Genomic DNA, 18,699 nt, shown 5'->3' with positions numbered 1-18,699 from the left:
ATATCTATCAACATTTAGTGAACTATGGTATATCACATACTGTAAATATTTCTTATATTTCTAGCAAGTGTACTAGTATGATATGTGCTCTTAATGTGACAGCTGTCAATACATGGGGGTGTTACATGTGACCTCTGCAAAACTGCAAGAGCAAACCTAATATTTGAGCAGCAAGATGAATAACCGCTCCCTACATTTTCACTTGTGTTTTTGAATGTGGCCCCAAGATAAAAACTTCATTTTCGTTTGGAAAGTTACCACTGAGTATGTAGATGTATCTTCCCTTATCCCTGAAATCTACTCGTCTGCATGCCATGGGAATCCTGCACCAGCAGTAATTTGCAACTTAGAATGCTAAGAAAGAAACAAAAGGCTACCTTATCTATCTGAAACTGTAGGGAATTAGGTAGTATATAATTACCTGAGCAAGACAATATAATTATCTAAGTTAGCAATTAACCTGTATTATCCTATTTTTTGACAAGTGACATTAATAGAGCACTCTGAAGAATGAATAACTAAAATTATTTTAACTTTTTAACAATTATTGTTCTCAGCAAGGAGACTTGTGATCATATGGGAAAATTTTGGAATGTTTCTAAAATTTAGCATCTTGGTCTTTTTGAAATCCTTCACAGTACTGAACACAAGTAGATTTGATTACTATTGTAATTATACTAATCTAATTATAATGAGAGTTGCCTATTTCCATTTTGTAAAATATCAATCTTATTTAATATTAATGCCTTACAATTAATGCCTTACCAACAGTATCTTGTGGTTGAATAGGTTGCGTGATTTCTGATGGATCACTGATGCCATGCTTGTTTGCTGACAAGACTCGGAAAACATATGATTTTCCTTCTGCAAGGTCAAACACTGCATAGCGAGGAGACTTTACTGCAACCTGTGCATTGACTCTTTGCCAGCTTCCACTGCCAACCATGGACTACAAAAACGAAAACAAACAAAAAAAAAAGCTGTGAATCACTTCTGTGAACAGTCAAAAAATGAACATATTGCTGTATTGCATCCTGTCATGAATTTATTTAAGAACTATAAGAGGAGGATCACTCTCAAATGCCTTGTTTTAACATATGCAGATTCTCATAGCTCATGTACTCCATTACTTTGCAAACAGGTCACACTCTCTCCCCACCTGGCTAGACTTCAATATCTGCACACTTGTACATACAGCTAGCCTTCGGTTAAGGCCAAGACTGTCAGCTGTGGTTGGATCCAAAAGAATTATTCTCATGTCCTGCAAAACTCACTTGAACACCCAGAGGTTCGGAATAAAGCAAGAAAGTCCTAATCCAGATTCTGCAGAAGGGTGGGGGGAGGGATGTTACTTTATGTCATGGCTTTATCTTTATGTATTCTGTCGAGTAAGGTCATGTCCCTGAAAGTATTCATCAATGAAATAATTACTTTTGAATAATCTCAGGGCAGCAGCTGAGCTAATCATGACCACAACTTCACATTGAAGAGAGCCAGCAAACCAGCACTCTCAGAGAAGTTTGCTGTCCATTAGGTTCCCCAGCTAAGCTGTTGTCTCAAAACAAAAATTAGTTATAGAATCTTTCAGCAATTTTAGTAAAACCCAAGCGCCCAATAAATAGCTTAAATAAAATTTCCTTCAAGCACAGAAAGGTGCATACAAATTAAACATTTATAAAATTTTAGAAGAGAGAGTCTGGGAACAAACCTGATAGACTGTGAACTTCTTAGAGGAGGAACAGTGTTTCATGGGTGCTTGGAAATTACCCTGTATATAATGAGGCCTACTACAGATAAATAATAAAAAAGTAAACAGCTGGAGCCCATATATCAAAATCTTTTTCATAGATACAGTACTCACCTAGTGTTCTCACTAGAAAATAGAAATATAACATCCATTTTGTTCATAATAAAAAGATGGAAAATATGAGATAAACATTATCTTGCCATCTATTTTACTTTCTGGCATGAAAATCATTAATTGTTTCATTTAATTTTCACAGAGGAAAGAATCAACGTCACATTTTATTTTGTAGTTTGATTTGATTTATCTGTTAAATAATGATTTTAAGGGAACATTGCTATACAGCACAGAGAACTCGTTTCTATTTCATGTTTCTTGAAGCCTTTAAAAATACATTTTTGTTCTTCAGGACTGAGTCTTTTTTATTTGAAATAAATTAATTATAAATTGTGCTTTTCTAAATTAACAACTGACTGTGGAAAGCAAAAAACAAACATTCACTTATGAGCTGACTGAGCTATTCATATAAGTTATTTAGATGCAAAAAGATTTCAGATTCAGGTATTAATTAGTATAATGAACCTTTTTTTTCTAATAATAGCTTTTTAGTCCTCATTCTCACTTTCCCTCAATAAGTTTGGCATTTAATTAAGACTTGTTTGTTCATCATTGTCATTGCTCTATACTGTTTCTGCAGTTATATAAAGCTATTTCAGTAAAACAAACAGATACATATATTTTCCAATTCATGAAATTCAACTAACCAGGTGTAGGTGTCCACTCAATGGAAATCATCTGAGCTTTTTATCTGGGGTATTTCTGCATATTCTGGAAACAACAAGGTATTTTCACGCCAAGAGCTGGTTCAAAATCCTTAAGTCAATATGCTTGAAATTTATAGATAAGAGCATATGTATGCAACTGGGAATAAGTACAAGGAAGATATGCTATTTTATTACCTAGAAAGAAAGCTAGATACCTATTTCTATGGAAATTTTCATTACTTTTTTTGAATGTGAAATGCAGAGTGGGAGAAATCATGGACATGCATGCTGGAAAATTTAACTAGTGGCTGGACTACTCTTTACGCCTATTGGTTCAACATCCAGCAGGTAATGGATGACGAAGAATGTAGAGATGGGCTATAAAGGTCTTTTGAAGTGGAGACTTTGATGTGACTGGGAAAGAAATGACAAGATGGGGGCTGCAAAATGAGGAGTGATGTGAACGAAATGATTGGCTGGGAAATGAACTTTGGAGGAATGTGCTGAACAGATGTGAGAAGAAAAAAAATTGCATGGTAAGGGCCTGAGAAAAGACTGTCACAGTATTCAAGATGCAAATTCAATGTGTGGCAGTTTTATGGACAGTTTTAGTGTTTGTGGATCATTAAGAGGAGGCACATGCTGGAGACATAATTCATAAAAACTAAGTATAGCTTGGCATGTAAGAGTTTTAGAGGTCAGGTCTAAGGCCAAATTTACCTACTGGGGAAACTTTGTAGCAAGGAGGAAAGATTATGACCTCTGGCTGTAATCCAACATACTTAATTTAGAAACCTGGCTCTGGGACAGCTGTATCTAAATCTTAGTAGCTTAGATGGGAGAACAAACCTCTCCTACTGTGATCACTGAAGTCCCCTGTCAAGTCAAAGCGGGGAGGAAGGCAGCCGTGAAGACTACTAGGGAGCAGTGAACCTGAGGCAGGCATCTGCCTCTCCGCTGACCTTAGAGGGAACAAATTGGAAATACCAGGGTATAGCAGAGGGTGCTGCAAGCCTGCAAAAAGGAAAGTGAGGATCAAACTATGAGTCACTGCTTAGTCCTTGCTCTACCACAGGACTACCAGAAACTTCTCTTTAATACAGGCAGGCTGCAAATTTCTAGTCTTGCCTGTAGCATTGCAAAATCTTAGGATGTTTCGTTTCCATTAAACCTCTACCTTACACATGTGGTTTGTTCTCATTTTAGACATCAGTAAGTAAATAGCATGGGGGCATCCTTTTCCCCAGACCTTGAATTTCAATGGTCATTAAATCATGTGATAAGGCATTTGATTGTCCATGCTGCTTTAACATCCCATTACCAAATCCTGTGAGACCACAGAAAGTGTTAGTTTTATTGTTCATTCTGAAGTTCTAAAATCGAGTTGAATGTAATTGCACACAGCAATGAAACCCCTTACACCCGAACGCCGCTGTAGAGTACAGCACAGCACCTTCTCAATGAAATATGTCAGTGGCTCCCTGCCACGGGGAACAGGTGGATCCCAGCTGAGTACAACATATGTTTTGCTGATTTCTGAAGCATGTACATTGGTGGGAGGGCCTGGAATCTGAATATCGCCTGGAAGAGTAATAAACGTAATGAGTGTTAAACAGCAGATTAACCCCTGGGTCAACGCTCATGCTACAGCTCATCTTTCTGACCTCCCACCCTGCAGTGCAGTGCTCAGCTATCAGGGGCTACGATATCAGCTGTGCAGTTCTCCTGCTCACTTCAATTAAATTTTGAGAAACAAAGCACCACTATTAAAAGCTAGTTATTTACTTTTTCAACAAAACTTAAATATGTCCCCTGAAAACCTGTGCATTTGTCACACTTTGTCTTTGATCACATTTGAATTACTTCTATCTGCTGGGCAGAATGCCTTGGAAAAAACCTACTCACTATATGCAAACAAGAGATATTTTTTGATCAAAGACAGAAGTCTAAAGAGTTATTACAGGAACTTAGACTAGAAAAAGATATCTGGAAAGGAAGTACACTAAGAAGAAAAGCAGCTTAAAACAAAGTGGAAAGCAGGAAAAGAAGCAGGACCTATTAGCGATGCATCTTGTAACGTGATGGTATTACCAGCCTTATAGTCTAAAGCACTTAAAAAACGAGGATCAGAGACATAAAAATATGTCACCAGCCCTCTGGTGACTCCACCACTTGGTGTGGCCTGATCAAAGCCCTCTCCCTGCTCACTCTGCAGGGCTACCAGGAACAAGAGGCAGGACCTGCGTACTCTGGGCCAGGCTGGAGGAATTCAGCGTGACTCTTTTTGGCCACACTCATCCACTGCAGTGTAAGAAGGCAGATCTACTCTCTGAGGAGTTATGGTGGTGTGAAACAGCACTAGACAGGAGAGGTTCAGACCTGTGAAGTATTGTTTCAAGCATAGCTACACAGCCCTGAAGAAGCTTCCTCTTCATAATAGGTCAAAAATAGCAACTCAGCAGATACCTACAAATATTTTATTTTTATGGTTTACAATAGAAAAAGCAAAAATTTTGTGCTTTTAAGATACATTTTGCCACTTCTCAGGCTAGCAAGGAGCATATATCCTCTAAATGCTCAGACTTTGACATTAAAAAAGAGAAAAATGTTTCAATAATAATCCCTAAATCATGGAAGTTATGTTTTAATAGTTTATAAACTTCTGTAAAAACAACCAGGCTCAAAATGTACACTGAAGTTATTTCATTGTACACATCTCCCAAACAAAACCAGACTTTTTTTAAAGCAAACTGACATATCCAAAGAAAATGTATTTTCTCTCAGTTGTTTTCCATATTTCATTTCCTACAAATACACTTTTTCTCTTTAAGAAAGGCACAGTAATCAGCTGAGTTTGAGAAAATTGCCAACATACAGTCAAAAATACTACAATAATCCTTCACAGCATAATGCATAAAGTCAAAAGGTTTCCAGTAGGTTTCACATAACTAAATGTCAACAGCTATGGATGTCATCTATCTGGAGTTCTGTAAGGCCTTTGACATGGTCCCCTGCAACATCCTTCTCTCTCAGTTGGAGAAATATGGATTTGATGGGTGGACTGTTGGGTGGATGAGGAATTGGTTGGATGGTCGCATGCAGAGGGTAACGGTCAATGGCTCAATGTCCAGATGGAGATCAGTGACAAGTAGTGTCCCTCAGGGGTCCGTATTGGCACCAGTATTCTTTAAAATCTTTGTTGAGGACATGGACAGTGGCATTGAGAGCACCCTCAGCTGGTTTGCAGATGACACCAAGCTGAGTGTTGTCGTTGAAATGCCTGAGGGGACAGGATGCCATCCAGAGGGACCTAGACAAGCTCGAGAAGTGGACCAATGTGAACTCCATGTTCAAGAAGGCCAAGGGCAGGGTCCTGCACCTGGGTCAAGGCATCTCCCAGTATCGGTACAGGCTGAGGAATGGAGGGATTGAGAGCAGCCCTGCCGAGAAGGACTTGGGGGTACTGGTGGATCAGAAGCTGGATGTGAGCCAGAAATGTGCACTTGCAGTCCAGAAGACCAACTGTATCCCAGGCTGCATACAAAGCAGCGTGGCCAGCAGGTTGAGGAAAGGGATTCTGCCCCTCTACTCCGCTCTGCTGAGACCCCAGCTGGAGTCCTGTGTCCAGCTCTGGAGCCCTCAGCACAGGAAAGACATGGACCTGTTGGAGAGGGTCCAGAGGAGGCCACAAAAATGATCCGAGGGATGGAACACTTCTCCTACAAAGGAAGGCTGAGAGAGTTGGGGTTGTTCAGCCTGGAGAAGACTCCACGAAGACCTTATTGCAGCCTCCCAGTACTTAAAGGAGGCTTTCTGAGAAAGATGGGGACAAACTTTTTAGCAGGGCCTGTAGTGAGGGGACAAAGGTTAATGGTTTTAAACTAAAAGAGGGCAGATTTGGACTGGATCTAAGGAATAAATTTTTCACAATGAGGGTGGTGAAACACTGGCACATGTTGCCCAGAGAGATGGTAGATGCCCCATCCCTGGAAATATTCCAGGTCAGGTTGGACGGGGCTCTGAGCAACCTGATCTAGTTAAAGATGTCCCTGGTCATTGCAGGCGGGTTGGACTAGAGGACCTTTAAATGTCCCTTTCCACCCAACTATTCAATGATTCTATGCTTTTATGTTTTGTTACATCCTTGAAAAACCCCAAAGCTGACATAATTTTTAATGAATACCCTAACATGAGGGTGCAGCCTGCTCTCCCAGAATGCAAGGTCATCCAGGACTAAAAAGGAAATCCATTTGTGATCTATGAGATCACATTTTCAGAAACTGTTTCTAATCTTGCAGATGAAAACAATGATCTATTTAAACAATGGTATTTGGATATTCATACGCATTTATTAAACACAGACATTCATGTAACAGAAATCCAAATATCATTATTCATGCCTACACCAGAGAGGCCATTTAATGCCTTGGATCATTCTCAGGCAATTCCGAGAGCAGGAGTATGTTCTGTGAAGCCAAACAAGTAAGACAAATGTATTTAATCCTATAATGTGATTCTGATCCTGCAATACGCGTATCAATTAATTTAGGGTACCATTGTGAAAATAGAGAAACTTCATCTGTTCTGCCCATGCACTGGGGAAAACATTTAATGTCTAATTCTCCTTCTAACCACACCTGTTCTCAAGTGGTTTCTCTTTTACTATGTTATTATTGGAGTTACAGCTTTATAACCTTTGTGGAAGAGAATAGACAGACTTTTTTTTTTACTACTGAGCCATTATAGTTAACATTTTTGACAGTTCAAGTGAAAAGATCATTATCCAAGCCTAAAAAAAAATCACCACATATAGAAACAAACAAAGACAGAAGAAATTCAGGCTTTATGTCAAAAGTTGACAGTGATCTCTTCAGGTGTGCTGAGGAAAAACAATATTTAGTGTATAACCTTAACCTTAAGAACAACCTCTCTATTCAGATAGATATATTAATTAAAGAATTGGGATGGATTGTGTAAGTTTTTATAAAAATGGAAGTAACTTGCTCAGATCATCAAATTCAGTCTAAAAAAGCTATAGTTAGCTCCGAGGATAGGAGAAAGGGAAATGTGGGAATTCAAATGCAGTGTTCAGCTTTTTAAACACAGCTTAACACTAGCTAAAACAAAAAGATGAGGAGATGCTGTCAGCACAAAATGGAAGTCGTGTTGCTGAGACCGTGATGTTCTCTGTCCTTTTAGACCTCACCTTTCACTTTCGTCCTCTCAGCCTTGCAAGTCAGAATATCTGGTTTTTATTATTACTGTTACTATTACTAAGAGTTTACTTAGCAGGTGTATTTCTTTTCAAGCTATGTTTCTAATTATAATGTTAAATCCCTGGAATATAAACAGATGGACTGAAATCAGAAATGCTACATACCTTCAAGGTCATCCTTACTGATCACAATCTTTCGTCCTTCATCCACGTGAATAGCTGTTAATCAAAATATTCAATTAGTTTCTTGAATCAGTTTAATATATTTACAAATTTTGCAAATTGTTGTTCATCGTTTGTTCAAAACCCATATAGATCTATTTCTATAACGCTGTTACTAAATCTTTCCCTAGATGGAGTCAGCTCAAGGTCGTATACTGGTTCATTCTCTTTCACAGGAAAACAGAGCGTGATAAGACACTATTATTTAAAGATGTGTTAAAAAGCAAGAATCATAGTCACAGTAGATGGATTCAATTCTGTGGCAGATTAGTAAACAACTGTATCATGAATTCGACTTTTGTTATAGGAAATAATCGTAAAACTAGTGGAAACACAGCATATTAAACTCAGATTTTACAAGCAACACTGAGGCAGTGCTCTGTAGTCTTCATAATGAGTTTAATTCCCCTCTGAGTAAAAGAAGCACACAAAACGGAAGGTGGGCAAGTACATGATATAGGGAATCTGCACAGGAGTTTAGGACAAGGCTAAATCAATAAAACTACTCCCCAGAGCAAGTCAGCTTACTCTATTCATGGAGAAGCTCTCATAAGGCTTCTTTGCAGTCTGCAGCAACCTTGAGCACAAGACTAGCTTTCAGAAAGAGCTTGTTCATTAGATTGGCTTTTTCCATCTGCCAGAAAAGTCACAATATCACAGACCTCCCCAACCTGTAGCATGGAGCCTTTGTGCCAGTACTGGCGCTTCACTGAGAAGAAAAGGTGTGGATAAATACAGCCATCTGTGGGCCAGTGAATTCATATGACAATTTTTATTTTTTCTTTAACTAAACTAGACACACTCAATAGTTTTTTCAAAATTTACTACCAGGAAACATAGAAGTTCATGGGATCTGGGAGCCCATCTCCCAGTGCAAATTATAGAAGCTTCCAGGGCACATTAGCTCTTTTGAAAACATTGGTCCTTGTGATAATGAGTGTCTATATTTAAAGCTAAGCAAAGTCAGCCATAATTAAGATGGAGTCCCAGGTCTTGCTAAATTGTCTGTATGGACCTTGCCATTCCAGCTACATCCCCCACCTTGAAATTAGTAAGATATTCAAAGGAAGAAATAAACTCTGCTCCTTAGGTTAACTAAGCAAAGAGAATCTGAAAAAAAAAAAAGATCAAATATTCAACTTCAGCCTTGCGTAACCTACTTTGTGTTCTCTCCAGGTCAACAGGGTCAAGAGCTGCAACTGGTTCAGAGACTCGAGAAGGCCTGCTAATGCCAGCACTGTTCACTGCTCTCACACGGAATATGTAAGACCGTCCCTCGTAAAGACCAGTCACGGGATACTTGCAGATTTTTACAGGAGCATCATTGCACTGGACCCAGTTTTCCAAACCTACTTCGCATCTTGGAGTAAGAGAAGACAGCATTTATCAGTATCATCTCACAATAAATATACTCCATCCTACGTCAGAATCACAGAATTCATCATCACTAAGTTGAGGAACTAAACCACACACCTCCTTAATGAAAGTCACACAGTTTATGCACTCTCCTCTGATCAATTAACCAATTCCCACCTTGCTCATACTTATTCATAATGCAATTGCAAAGGTCATTTTTCTTGCAAGGTTTTTGGCCTTTTCAACTCTCTCTGCTTCTCTTCCATTTGGTTCTCTTCCTTGTCATTTAAAGAACAAGTTATTCACTTTTATTTTTAACATGCATCTCCACAGAACATGCTGAAATTACAGCACTCATTTAATGCATCTAAAATGCAACATTGATCTTTTCCATCTCTTTCTTGTCATTTTTTTAAGCAAGCATCTTTGTGCTTTTCCCTCCACCAATGATTGGGCCACAGAGTGTAGGAGTCATCAGTGAAGCAGAGTCATGTCATCGTACCGGCTCCTTTGTGTACACATCTGTTTTGTGTCCTACTACCATAAACTTTTTAGTGGAGAAGACTGCCTTTTGCCCTGACAATACCAGGAAAAATAGAGTCATGATCAAGGGCTCCTTGGTGCTGCATTAATCCAAGCAAAATGTCAAAAGGCACAGCTGACTAGATTATGCACAAAATAGATGAAGTACTCTCATGATCTACGCACTGCACAAATTGGATATAAAGGGGAAAGTCCCCAGGGCTTCAAGTCAATCTCCTCATACTGACTGCCATTCATAACCCAACATTTTCCAGCAATTCCCAGACAGTTGTCTCTGAACTAGACCAAATTACAGGGTAGCAAATAGCAATGAGCTGCAAATGTTGTTTTTAAGTGTAGAGCAGGATACGCTATGAAATCATTTCAGCAATGTTTTTGCAGACTGTCAGTTTCAGACACTGAGGATCAGATGCTCTGCTCTGGCTACAAGGGGCAAGCATGCACTTTGGTGGAAAAGACATGCAAGATAGCACTTGGATCCCCTGATCCTGAGCTGCCTGGACTGAGCTGAAACCCCAGCAAAGTGCAAAGCAGATTGGATGAGAGAGGGGACTGCCATTCTGATTTAAACTACCAGCTCCTAGGAACCCATGCCTTGAGCTCCTGCTGTACCACAGTTAAGGCAGAAATATAAAGACAATGTAATAAAATAATTCCTAGATTTCAGCTTTTGCAGTATACAGATTAATGATACCAAATCTAATTCAAGATGCCCATGGATTCTGGCTTCTATAAATTAAATATTGCCAGGGCTCATTCTCTGGTTAGGCTACATCCATACTATTGAACATTTTTAGTGTCTGATAAAGTGTGGCTCCCTGCAAATGATTACTGGGAATGGCCCCTGGCCCTTGCTAATTCACAGGCTCTGCCTGGGATTGCCTGGGAAGGTACTAGATCATCTGGGCTAAAAGTCTGCCAGGGAGCAATCTGGTAATTTAACACAGTAAGCAACTGAGTTCCAGTGCCTAGAGCATGTAAATATATATCTAAAGAATCCACATAATGAAGGATATAGCAGTATTTTTTTTTCTTCAGTATATACATGTTTCAGGCAACGAACAAAATTAAATAAATCCCAATGTTTACATACTTGTCAACAAAATATCCGATGACTGGGCTCTCACTGGTTGTGTTTGGTGGTTTCCAGGTAACAATAACATAGTCTCTGTTAGCATCATGGCATTTAACATCCATCGGTGCCCCTGGTGCTCCCGCGATCAATGCATCAGCATCTGGACCACAAATAAAAATAAATCATTTTTTACTCTGACTCCTCTGAAATCTACCACAAAGACAAAAGCAAAGATTTCCAGTTCACTGTGCGATTTGTTTATATGAATGGAAGTCCAAAGATATCATTACACTCTAATTCACTGCACTAATTAATCAGGCCCATAATGTCTATACCTCCACATAGATAAAAATGTTCAGGGATATTTTTGAGGGCAGGAAAGCAGCTTAGGCATCTCCCATTACTTTTCATGAGAATTAAAAGGCCAACTACCTCCTGTGTTTTTGATGTTCTTTACCACTGAAAGTTAGAGCTAAGTGGGTTACAGATCAGACAGACCAAGGTACTCAGTAAAGAACATGTAGCTGAGCAAAATAAATCTCTTGAGGAATAAAAAATTTGCAAACTCCTGGTATGTTTCTAAGCCTACTTTTTATTTAAAGTCTTACAATACCAACAGGCATAAGCAATCAATGTTCCACCATTAAGACACCCTTCTGTGGCTTCATTTTGAGAGGTGTTGACTGATGTGGACCTACAACTCCTAATGAAGTCTCCTAACAGGTAAAGTTCCTTCTCATCAAAGAAAGGTTTCTATAACACAAAAATATCCTGCATAGAGTCTAAATTTATAGTTTAATTGCAATCAGTTGTGAAGTGGCTGGTGCTCAGTATCAGATCAGTCTACATGAAAAAAGGCAAGAAGAAGGTCAACAGAGGACACTAGAGACTCCAGAGGACATAGCTCAAGTCCAGGGTCTTGTGCATGCAAAAGGATCAGACATAGTATAAAGTGGACAATAAAGGTACCTAAAATTGACCCACCGCTATAGCAAAAACTTTTAATAAAGTTATTATACATTAGTGGTCCTTTTTCACCTGAGTACTTTCTTTCTTAAAAGGTAATTGGGAAATAGAAAGCTTTAGCAAATTGTTTCCAATGAGATCAGGGTGGCAGAGTGGCTTGTTCAGGACATATCACAAGCTGATGAAGCCCTTGGACAAGTCCTCTGAGGAAGATGGATCTCAACCTTCTGAAAAAACATCCATGCCCCTCCACCCCACACAAACTGCCTGACCAACACTTCTGCAAGACACAAATGTTCTAATACATTTCCAAGAAGAGTAAGGCTTAACATTAATACAGCTCAAATGGCTTCAATAGGCCTGCTCAAGTTTGCCACCACCAAGGATGTTGTCCAAGGTATTTGAGAGAGTGAAAGAACTGCTCAGCTAGAGATATTTTCATCTTTGAATGAAAAAATAAAAAAGTGAAAACTGTTATGCTCACAGGTGCATGTGGAAGCTCATTCACACTTCACTGAGAGCTGTGCATGCAAATGTGAGGGAAAATTCTGACCTTTATTCTATTTTAATACATTTACCTCCTTTTATCTATGTCCCTTCCAAAAACTGTATTTCTTTAGTGAGCTAGCTTGTGCTTTCTCCTGTGCCTCCTCCTAAGGCCAGGCACAGGATGTGAGAATGCCCAACAAGGCTCATTCCCTGTTGGCAGTCTCTAGGGCTAAAGACATCGCAGTGAGAATAGGTAATACGCAAAGATGTTTATTGCCTACCGGGAAAAGAGATGGCAAAGACAGAAACAAGTTATTTCTTCACAAGAATGAGTTCTCTGCTTCTTCAGGAAAGAAAATGTCCTCAAGAGTATGCTCCTCCTGAAGCTCTCCATTCATGCAAGGTGAATTAATGACTTTTTTCTAGCACAGACTACTATTTAAATCACACGACTATGAAATACCACAAGGTTGGTTTTCTTTTGTACTTCAGTCATTACATGGGATTGCTTAATAAAACTAATCTTTCCACTGCTCTTTTTAATTTCTCACCAAGAAACAGATTAGAAGTTTACCTCTGACAAACAGGTATGCACTGTATTCGCTCACTCCGCCTTTTGTAACCATGCGGAGGGTGTATAAACCTTCATCATCTTTGTTCAGATGGGTAAAGGATAGAGCTGCCTGGCCTTCTCCAAAATACAGCTTCGTCCACTTGGAGTCCGTTATCAGCTCATCTGGAAGAGAAGACCCATCAGACACATTATTATGCCGGCCAGAACAACCGACGTCCTAGTGCAACTCTGTGCTAATCAGGGGCATAACTAACATTTATGCCAGCTTTATTCAGCCTGATGGTGCTTTGGTGCTATGAAAAACTCTACAGAGAGTAAGCTGCACCTCTCTAAACTTATTTCATCAGTGGATTTTAGAGAATATGAGGTCTCAGGTTACCCTATGCAGTGCCAACAACAGAATTTCCATCACTATAATGTTTAATACACCGACAGAGAAAAATATTATCCACATTTTGAAAAAATTACACAAAAACCTGCTATACTCTGTAATGAATGCAGGGTGGAACTTCGTTTCATTTTTAATAAGTTTTGCTACCTGTTCAGGTCAAATGTCAGATTACTCATTTTCTTCCTCCAAGTTTAAAGACCAGATTTCAGTTTAATCTGAAGACTGCTATAAATATACACTAATTTTAAATCTTCAAGGCATGTCTGTTGAGCAGTGAATAAAAAAAATTTGAATTTTTTCATCTCTCACAGGTGAGAGGTGGCAACCCATGATTAATGCAAATTAATCTGATTGCCTAGCGAAACCAGAGCAAAAGAATGAGCAGGATATTTATGCTAGCCAAGGGACTTTCTCTTATCACCCTTTTTAATAATTGATTAGATTATTTTTTATTTTTAACTGCCTAAGATCTATTGCATACTAATTTATTGTAATCAGTGCAGCAGAAGTGTATTTAAAGGAGCTGAATATCTATAAATGTTTATTATATTATTACTTAAATACACTTTGGAGCAGACACTCAAACAATTGCAAAGGAATCAGTTTTCCCACCTACCAGTTGAATAGCATAAGAAGGTATAAAAAAAAGACACACATTCAGATAATAAAGCATCTAGAAGATGCTACCAAAACTTACAACAATCACCTAAGCATTCAGTTGTTTTCTGAGAAACGTACAAAGTAAATTCAGTCACGTTCCTTCCCATGAGATCCTTAATCATGAGATCCTTACCTAGAAAATCTGCATGTCCCCTTGCTGTCACGCATGTCACAATGGTACTGAGTCTTTGTGTAAAGAGTCATGAAGTACTTTAAATTAAATCAGAAAATGTCTTCACCTAGAAACTTTAACGAATGCATGAGTTCTGTGGAAAATCCTGAATTAAAGAAAAAGCTGAGTGACCAGCACCTCTGAAAAGCAGGTCACTTTATTTAGACTCCAAGCCTGAGTGGAACACTCTAGCTTGAATATATAGAAACTGTAGGTAAGCCTGTATTGTCTGTTAAGGCCAGAATCATCCATTTCCACCTTTCATGTGTACCTGAGACCAGAAACTGTGGAGGCAGTCATGTTTGGTAAGAGCAGAAAAACTTCCCTCTTTCACACAAGGCCCACCAGATCCCCTAAGAAATCAGGAGCTCTCTTTTTCAATGCTGTCGGGATGGATGCATTTCCAGACAAGCCAAGAGGAGTAAATTTTGGAGGCCACAAACATATTCAGAAGTTCTAATACATCAAGTATTCATGCACCTGCCATCACAATAATATTACAATTTCAGTGTCTCACTACTGCACTCAAACCCTCAGCCTATTCACGTGTTGTGCTCCGTCACTTCTCCCAGAACTTACCAAAGAACAAACCTGCGGGAGATTAACCCTCAGAGACAGCGCGACTCAAGCCGCACATGCTGTTTCCAGTACATGAGATATCTTTCCTAAAATATTACTCTGTTGAAAATTCAGATGAGTGGAGAATTACTATATACTGAAGCTTCTTTTATTATGTATTTTGAACCCTGAAATTTCAGCTAAATTCTGCACTCCATGATTTTTCCCTCTGAATTCAATTATTCAATTATTTTATTCTAGATTGCAGTATAAATGGCTGTAGAATGCTGGTTCATATAGCTTTGTAATGTTTATATTACATTAGAGATCCATAACAGAAAGTTCCTATTACCAGCTGAACTCATACCCAGATTACATAAACATTCCTGAAGTATTACTTTGATTTAGTTTTTTCAGTATCTTAAATTATTTTGTGTGCCATGAATTATAGACATCATATTCATGTTTGTCAAATCCCAAAACACTTTAGAGGATTTGATTCTGTTGATTTATATGCCCTTAGGAGTCTAGTAGATATCCTCAGTAAGGTTCACTCACGTGAAGTTTATTAATGCTGGATAAACACATATTTCTCTTGTGTATAATTATTAGAAGTAAATTATATGTATCCATCTCAGGGCTCTAGTTATTATTTTTGTTAACACAAACTGAAAAATTTTAAGAAAAATACAGTTTGTCTTAATGTAAGAGTAGAATTAAGTATTGCCTCTCAAAAACACCCAGGATGTCTAAAGCACATGATGTCGAACAAATTACTCATTTTCTCATCGTTTACATTTATGCATTTCCTCCAGCTCTCAAGAGACTCAACACAGGGAACTGTAGCACATAGCAAAGGTTCATAGTGTATTAATCCCTTCTGTGTCTGGGAACAAGTTCTGCTAGTGGATGCACCTATACGCCTCTTGGAAATATTGGGGTCCATGTATGTGCAATGAAGGACAAATCTAAGTTTCTTTGTATCACCTTATTTCCCATAACAGAAGTAGGTTAATGGAATGAAGGCTTCTCTGACTGAGTAGCAAAAACTTATTGGCTTCTAAGAGACCAAGTTTTCATCTCAGGTTTTTACAGGGCAGGTAAACTTGAGTCAAATGAGTGAGAAAACAAAGAACATAATAGTGTTACATATCAAGAGGGAATTATCTTGGTAGCATGAAGGGTTAAACTGAAAGGGCTATAAGCTTTTGTTCACCTGTCCACAGCACAAGAACAATTCATGTTGGATAAAAAGTGAACAATATGGGGCAGTCAAAAATTAACAGTTCCTTACAGCTGCAGTTCCAACTCAAAATTTCAGAGGTTTGGCACCTCAGGAAACTGGGCCCAGTAGGAGACAAAGTAAAGGTACCATTGAAACTGATGGCTTACCTCAGAGTGATGTGAGCGATTATTTATAGTGATTACAAATCCCTGTACCCTTCAGTGGGGACAGGATCTAGATTCAGGGATGAGCCTTAGATTTTAGGTTATTCACCAAACAAGAAATCTACTTTTGTTTTGCTAGCATCTAATAGTCCCACCACAGTGAAGTATTTATAGTGATAGACAAATAGGAATGGAATAGTAAGTAGAAGTCCATACCCTGAAGGATCGGGTGAGAATCTACGTAAAACTGTAATGTACATGATATTCTTGACTGACTTATTAATATTACTGTCACTTCTTACTTTATGCACCATATTTTGTCAGCTATGGAAGTTTCTACCAGCTTGTCTGGGACCAGTCTGAACATCAGTCTTGGGAGTCCATCATTCTCAAATGTGGTCCCTTTGGGGAAAGATCTCACCATTCACAAGTAACCAAGGCTTTCCTTAAATTCTCAGGCAGAATGTTTACTTTAGAATCCTGCAGAGCTTGTAGTTGGTGAAAAGTGGTGAGCTAAATATCTTGGTGAGCTAAATATCTGCAATAGCCTGCTATCTGTTAAACTTTAAACTTAGTTTTTTGTTACAAGACCATTTTTTGTTGCAGTGAACAAACAGTACTCATGCAGGGTTTGTGTACCATCCCCCAGACTGTACCGTATGCTTCAGCGATTATTTTTTTTTCAGTACTTCCAGTTAAGACTGATTCACTCGGCATAGCATAGTTTTCCACTGACAAAAGAGGCAAGGAAAGCAACCTACCAATGTGGCACTTAGACGGCAGAGCAAAGGCATCTGTTTCAGGCCTCATTCCTATAAGTATTTCTGAACTATAAATTAAATTGATTTTAATATAAAATTCACAATAAATACTGCAGCAAAATGGAAGTGGAGGCCCACGCCTCAGTGCTTCAAAACTTAATTTATTACTCTGTGAGTACCCTTCAGCTCAGTGGTCACAGCATTCAGTTACACATCATGCTCAAATCTAGGAAGTGAGTCTGGATCTCCACCTAGTCAGTAAATGTTCTAACTACTGTGTTATTAGATAATACGAGATTACCTCCCGTTGCTGTAAATGTGTGTTCAAGAAAAGGTTGACCAAGTCACTTGATTGAAAGAGAACGCGGGTCTATAAATTCTAAATAGGGATATTTATTTGATCTATTCCAAATTTAATTGTGAGAATCTCATGTTCTAAACCTGATCTGTGTCCTCAGTGTTTCCTCCAGCATTTTCCAGGTAGCTTCTATTCAGTGTACTCACTTACCATCTCTGTACCACTCAGCACGAGGTCGTAGTCTTTTCAGGTCTGGGGTGATCAACATAGAACACTTCAGGGTCAGTGTTTCACCTTCAGTTCCAAAGGTGACTCCAAACTTCTCCAGAAACTGGACATCAATGTGGGTGAAGCAAACGTCATATGACAGGGGCACTATGCGTGAGAAAATGAAAACGTTCTTGAGTATAAGTGAATTGTACTTGGCACAAACAGGTCACCGTCCCACCTCAACCGAAGGTGGAGCGCTCTGTTATACTCTGTGCTGATCTAGAAATGCAACTGGGAAAGCAAAAGCATCCGGGCAGCTCATATGGTAAACGAATGCTTAGAAAGCACGGCCAGAAGAACCAAGTTGTATCCAATTTTCTCATCTGTAAAACATTACTCTGATAAGAGTACATAAACTATCTGAGCAAAAAGAAAAAAAATGCTTACAGTGGAAAGGCATTATCCGAGCTGGGTGAGGCTCTTCATCCTCTCTGAACCCTGTAAATAAACAGACAATAAACATTCCATCATGTGAGCATGATATTTATGTCCTGTTTTAATCATGAAGCAGCACTTACTTCGCACGATCACGGCACAATTAGTTGATGCCTGCCCATGGACGTTTGTTGCCACTGCTGAATAGGTAGCAGAATCATCAAAATCGGCTCTGAAAGGGGGAAGGAGGAAAACAGATGACTCTTTACACAAATACAAATTCTCTTAGTGATTGATATTACAAACCAAGATATGTTAACCCTGAGGAAAATGTATAAAGCTCTTTGCTAGTGTCACACGGTGCAAGGTGTTGATGAAAGACAATCAGAAAGCTGGTACTTTTTTTTATTGCAGTTTTATCTCAGCTTAGTGTGCAAACTGCATTAATTTGAGCAAACTGGAAATGACCTTTAGAGAATGATCAAAAGGAGATAGCTGGAGGATGGCAGTCTGGGTACCCCCTTTCTGTATGTAACCTCCTTTCTTAATCCGTCTTGCCCTTCTGCCACATATTTTAAGAAATAGTCATGGAAGAAAAGTACATGTGATACTTGCAGAAATTCCTCCTTCTATGGCTATTACTGGCAGGCAGGTATCGGCATTTTTTGCCTCTCTCATATCTCTTAGGCAGTCCAGATGAAATTACACAAACCCAGGGATACTGACTGAAATTGTTTATGGGCATAAATGTTTTTGCTTGATATATATTTTTAGTGAGAAAATATATTTATTATGCAAGGACAATATAATGAAAAATAAAGCAAAAAAATAGTTACTTTATGTAAAGTAGGTCCCAGTGATGGATTGTCTCACTTAC

At 38.8% G+C, this 18,699-nt stretch overlaps 1 protein-coding gene across 1 annotated transcript in view; it reads right to left on the bottom strand.

Annotated features, from left to right (window-relative positions):
* The window catches only part of MYOM2 (myomesin 2), a gene marked incomplete at both ends in the record, with an annotated part of 72,291 nt that overhangs the window by 40,166 nt on the left and 13,426 nt on the right, over positions 1 to 18,699 (bottom strand). Inside the window, 9 exons of the mRNA XM_081997409.1 lie at positions 766 to 949; positions 3,962 to 4,089; positions 7,889 to 7,942; positions 9,106 to 9,305; positions 10,938 to 11,079; positions 12,949 to 13,110; positions 17,388 to 17,552; positions 17,835 to 17,885; positions 17,966 to 18,054. Coding sequence (XP_081853535.1) covers positions 766 to 949; positions 3,962 to 4,089; positions 7,889 to 7,942; positions 9,106 to 9,305; positions 10,938 to 11,079; positions 12,949 to 13,110; positions 17,388 to 17,552; positions 17,835 to 17,885; positions 17,966 to 18,054 — 1,175 coding nt within the window. The remainder of the gene's footprint in view (positions 1 to 765; positions 950 to 3,961; positions 4,090 to 7,888; positions 7,943 to 9,105; positions 9,306 to 10,937; positions 11,080 to 12,948; positions 13,111 to 17,387; positions 17,553 to 17,834; positions 17,886 to 17,965; positions 18,055 to 18,699) is intronic.

The sequence above is a fragment of the Phaethon aethereus genome (assembly GCF_964289735.1).
Source record: "Phaethon aethereus genome assembly, chromosome: 3".
Taxonomy (NCBI): domain Eukaryota; kingdom Metazoa; phylum Chordata; class Aves; order Phaethontiformes; family Phaethontidae; genus Phaethon; species Phaethon aethereus.
The sequence above is the reverse complement of the archived record's forward strand: the minus strand, read 5'-3'. Positions and strand labels throughout refer to the sequence as shown.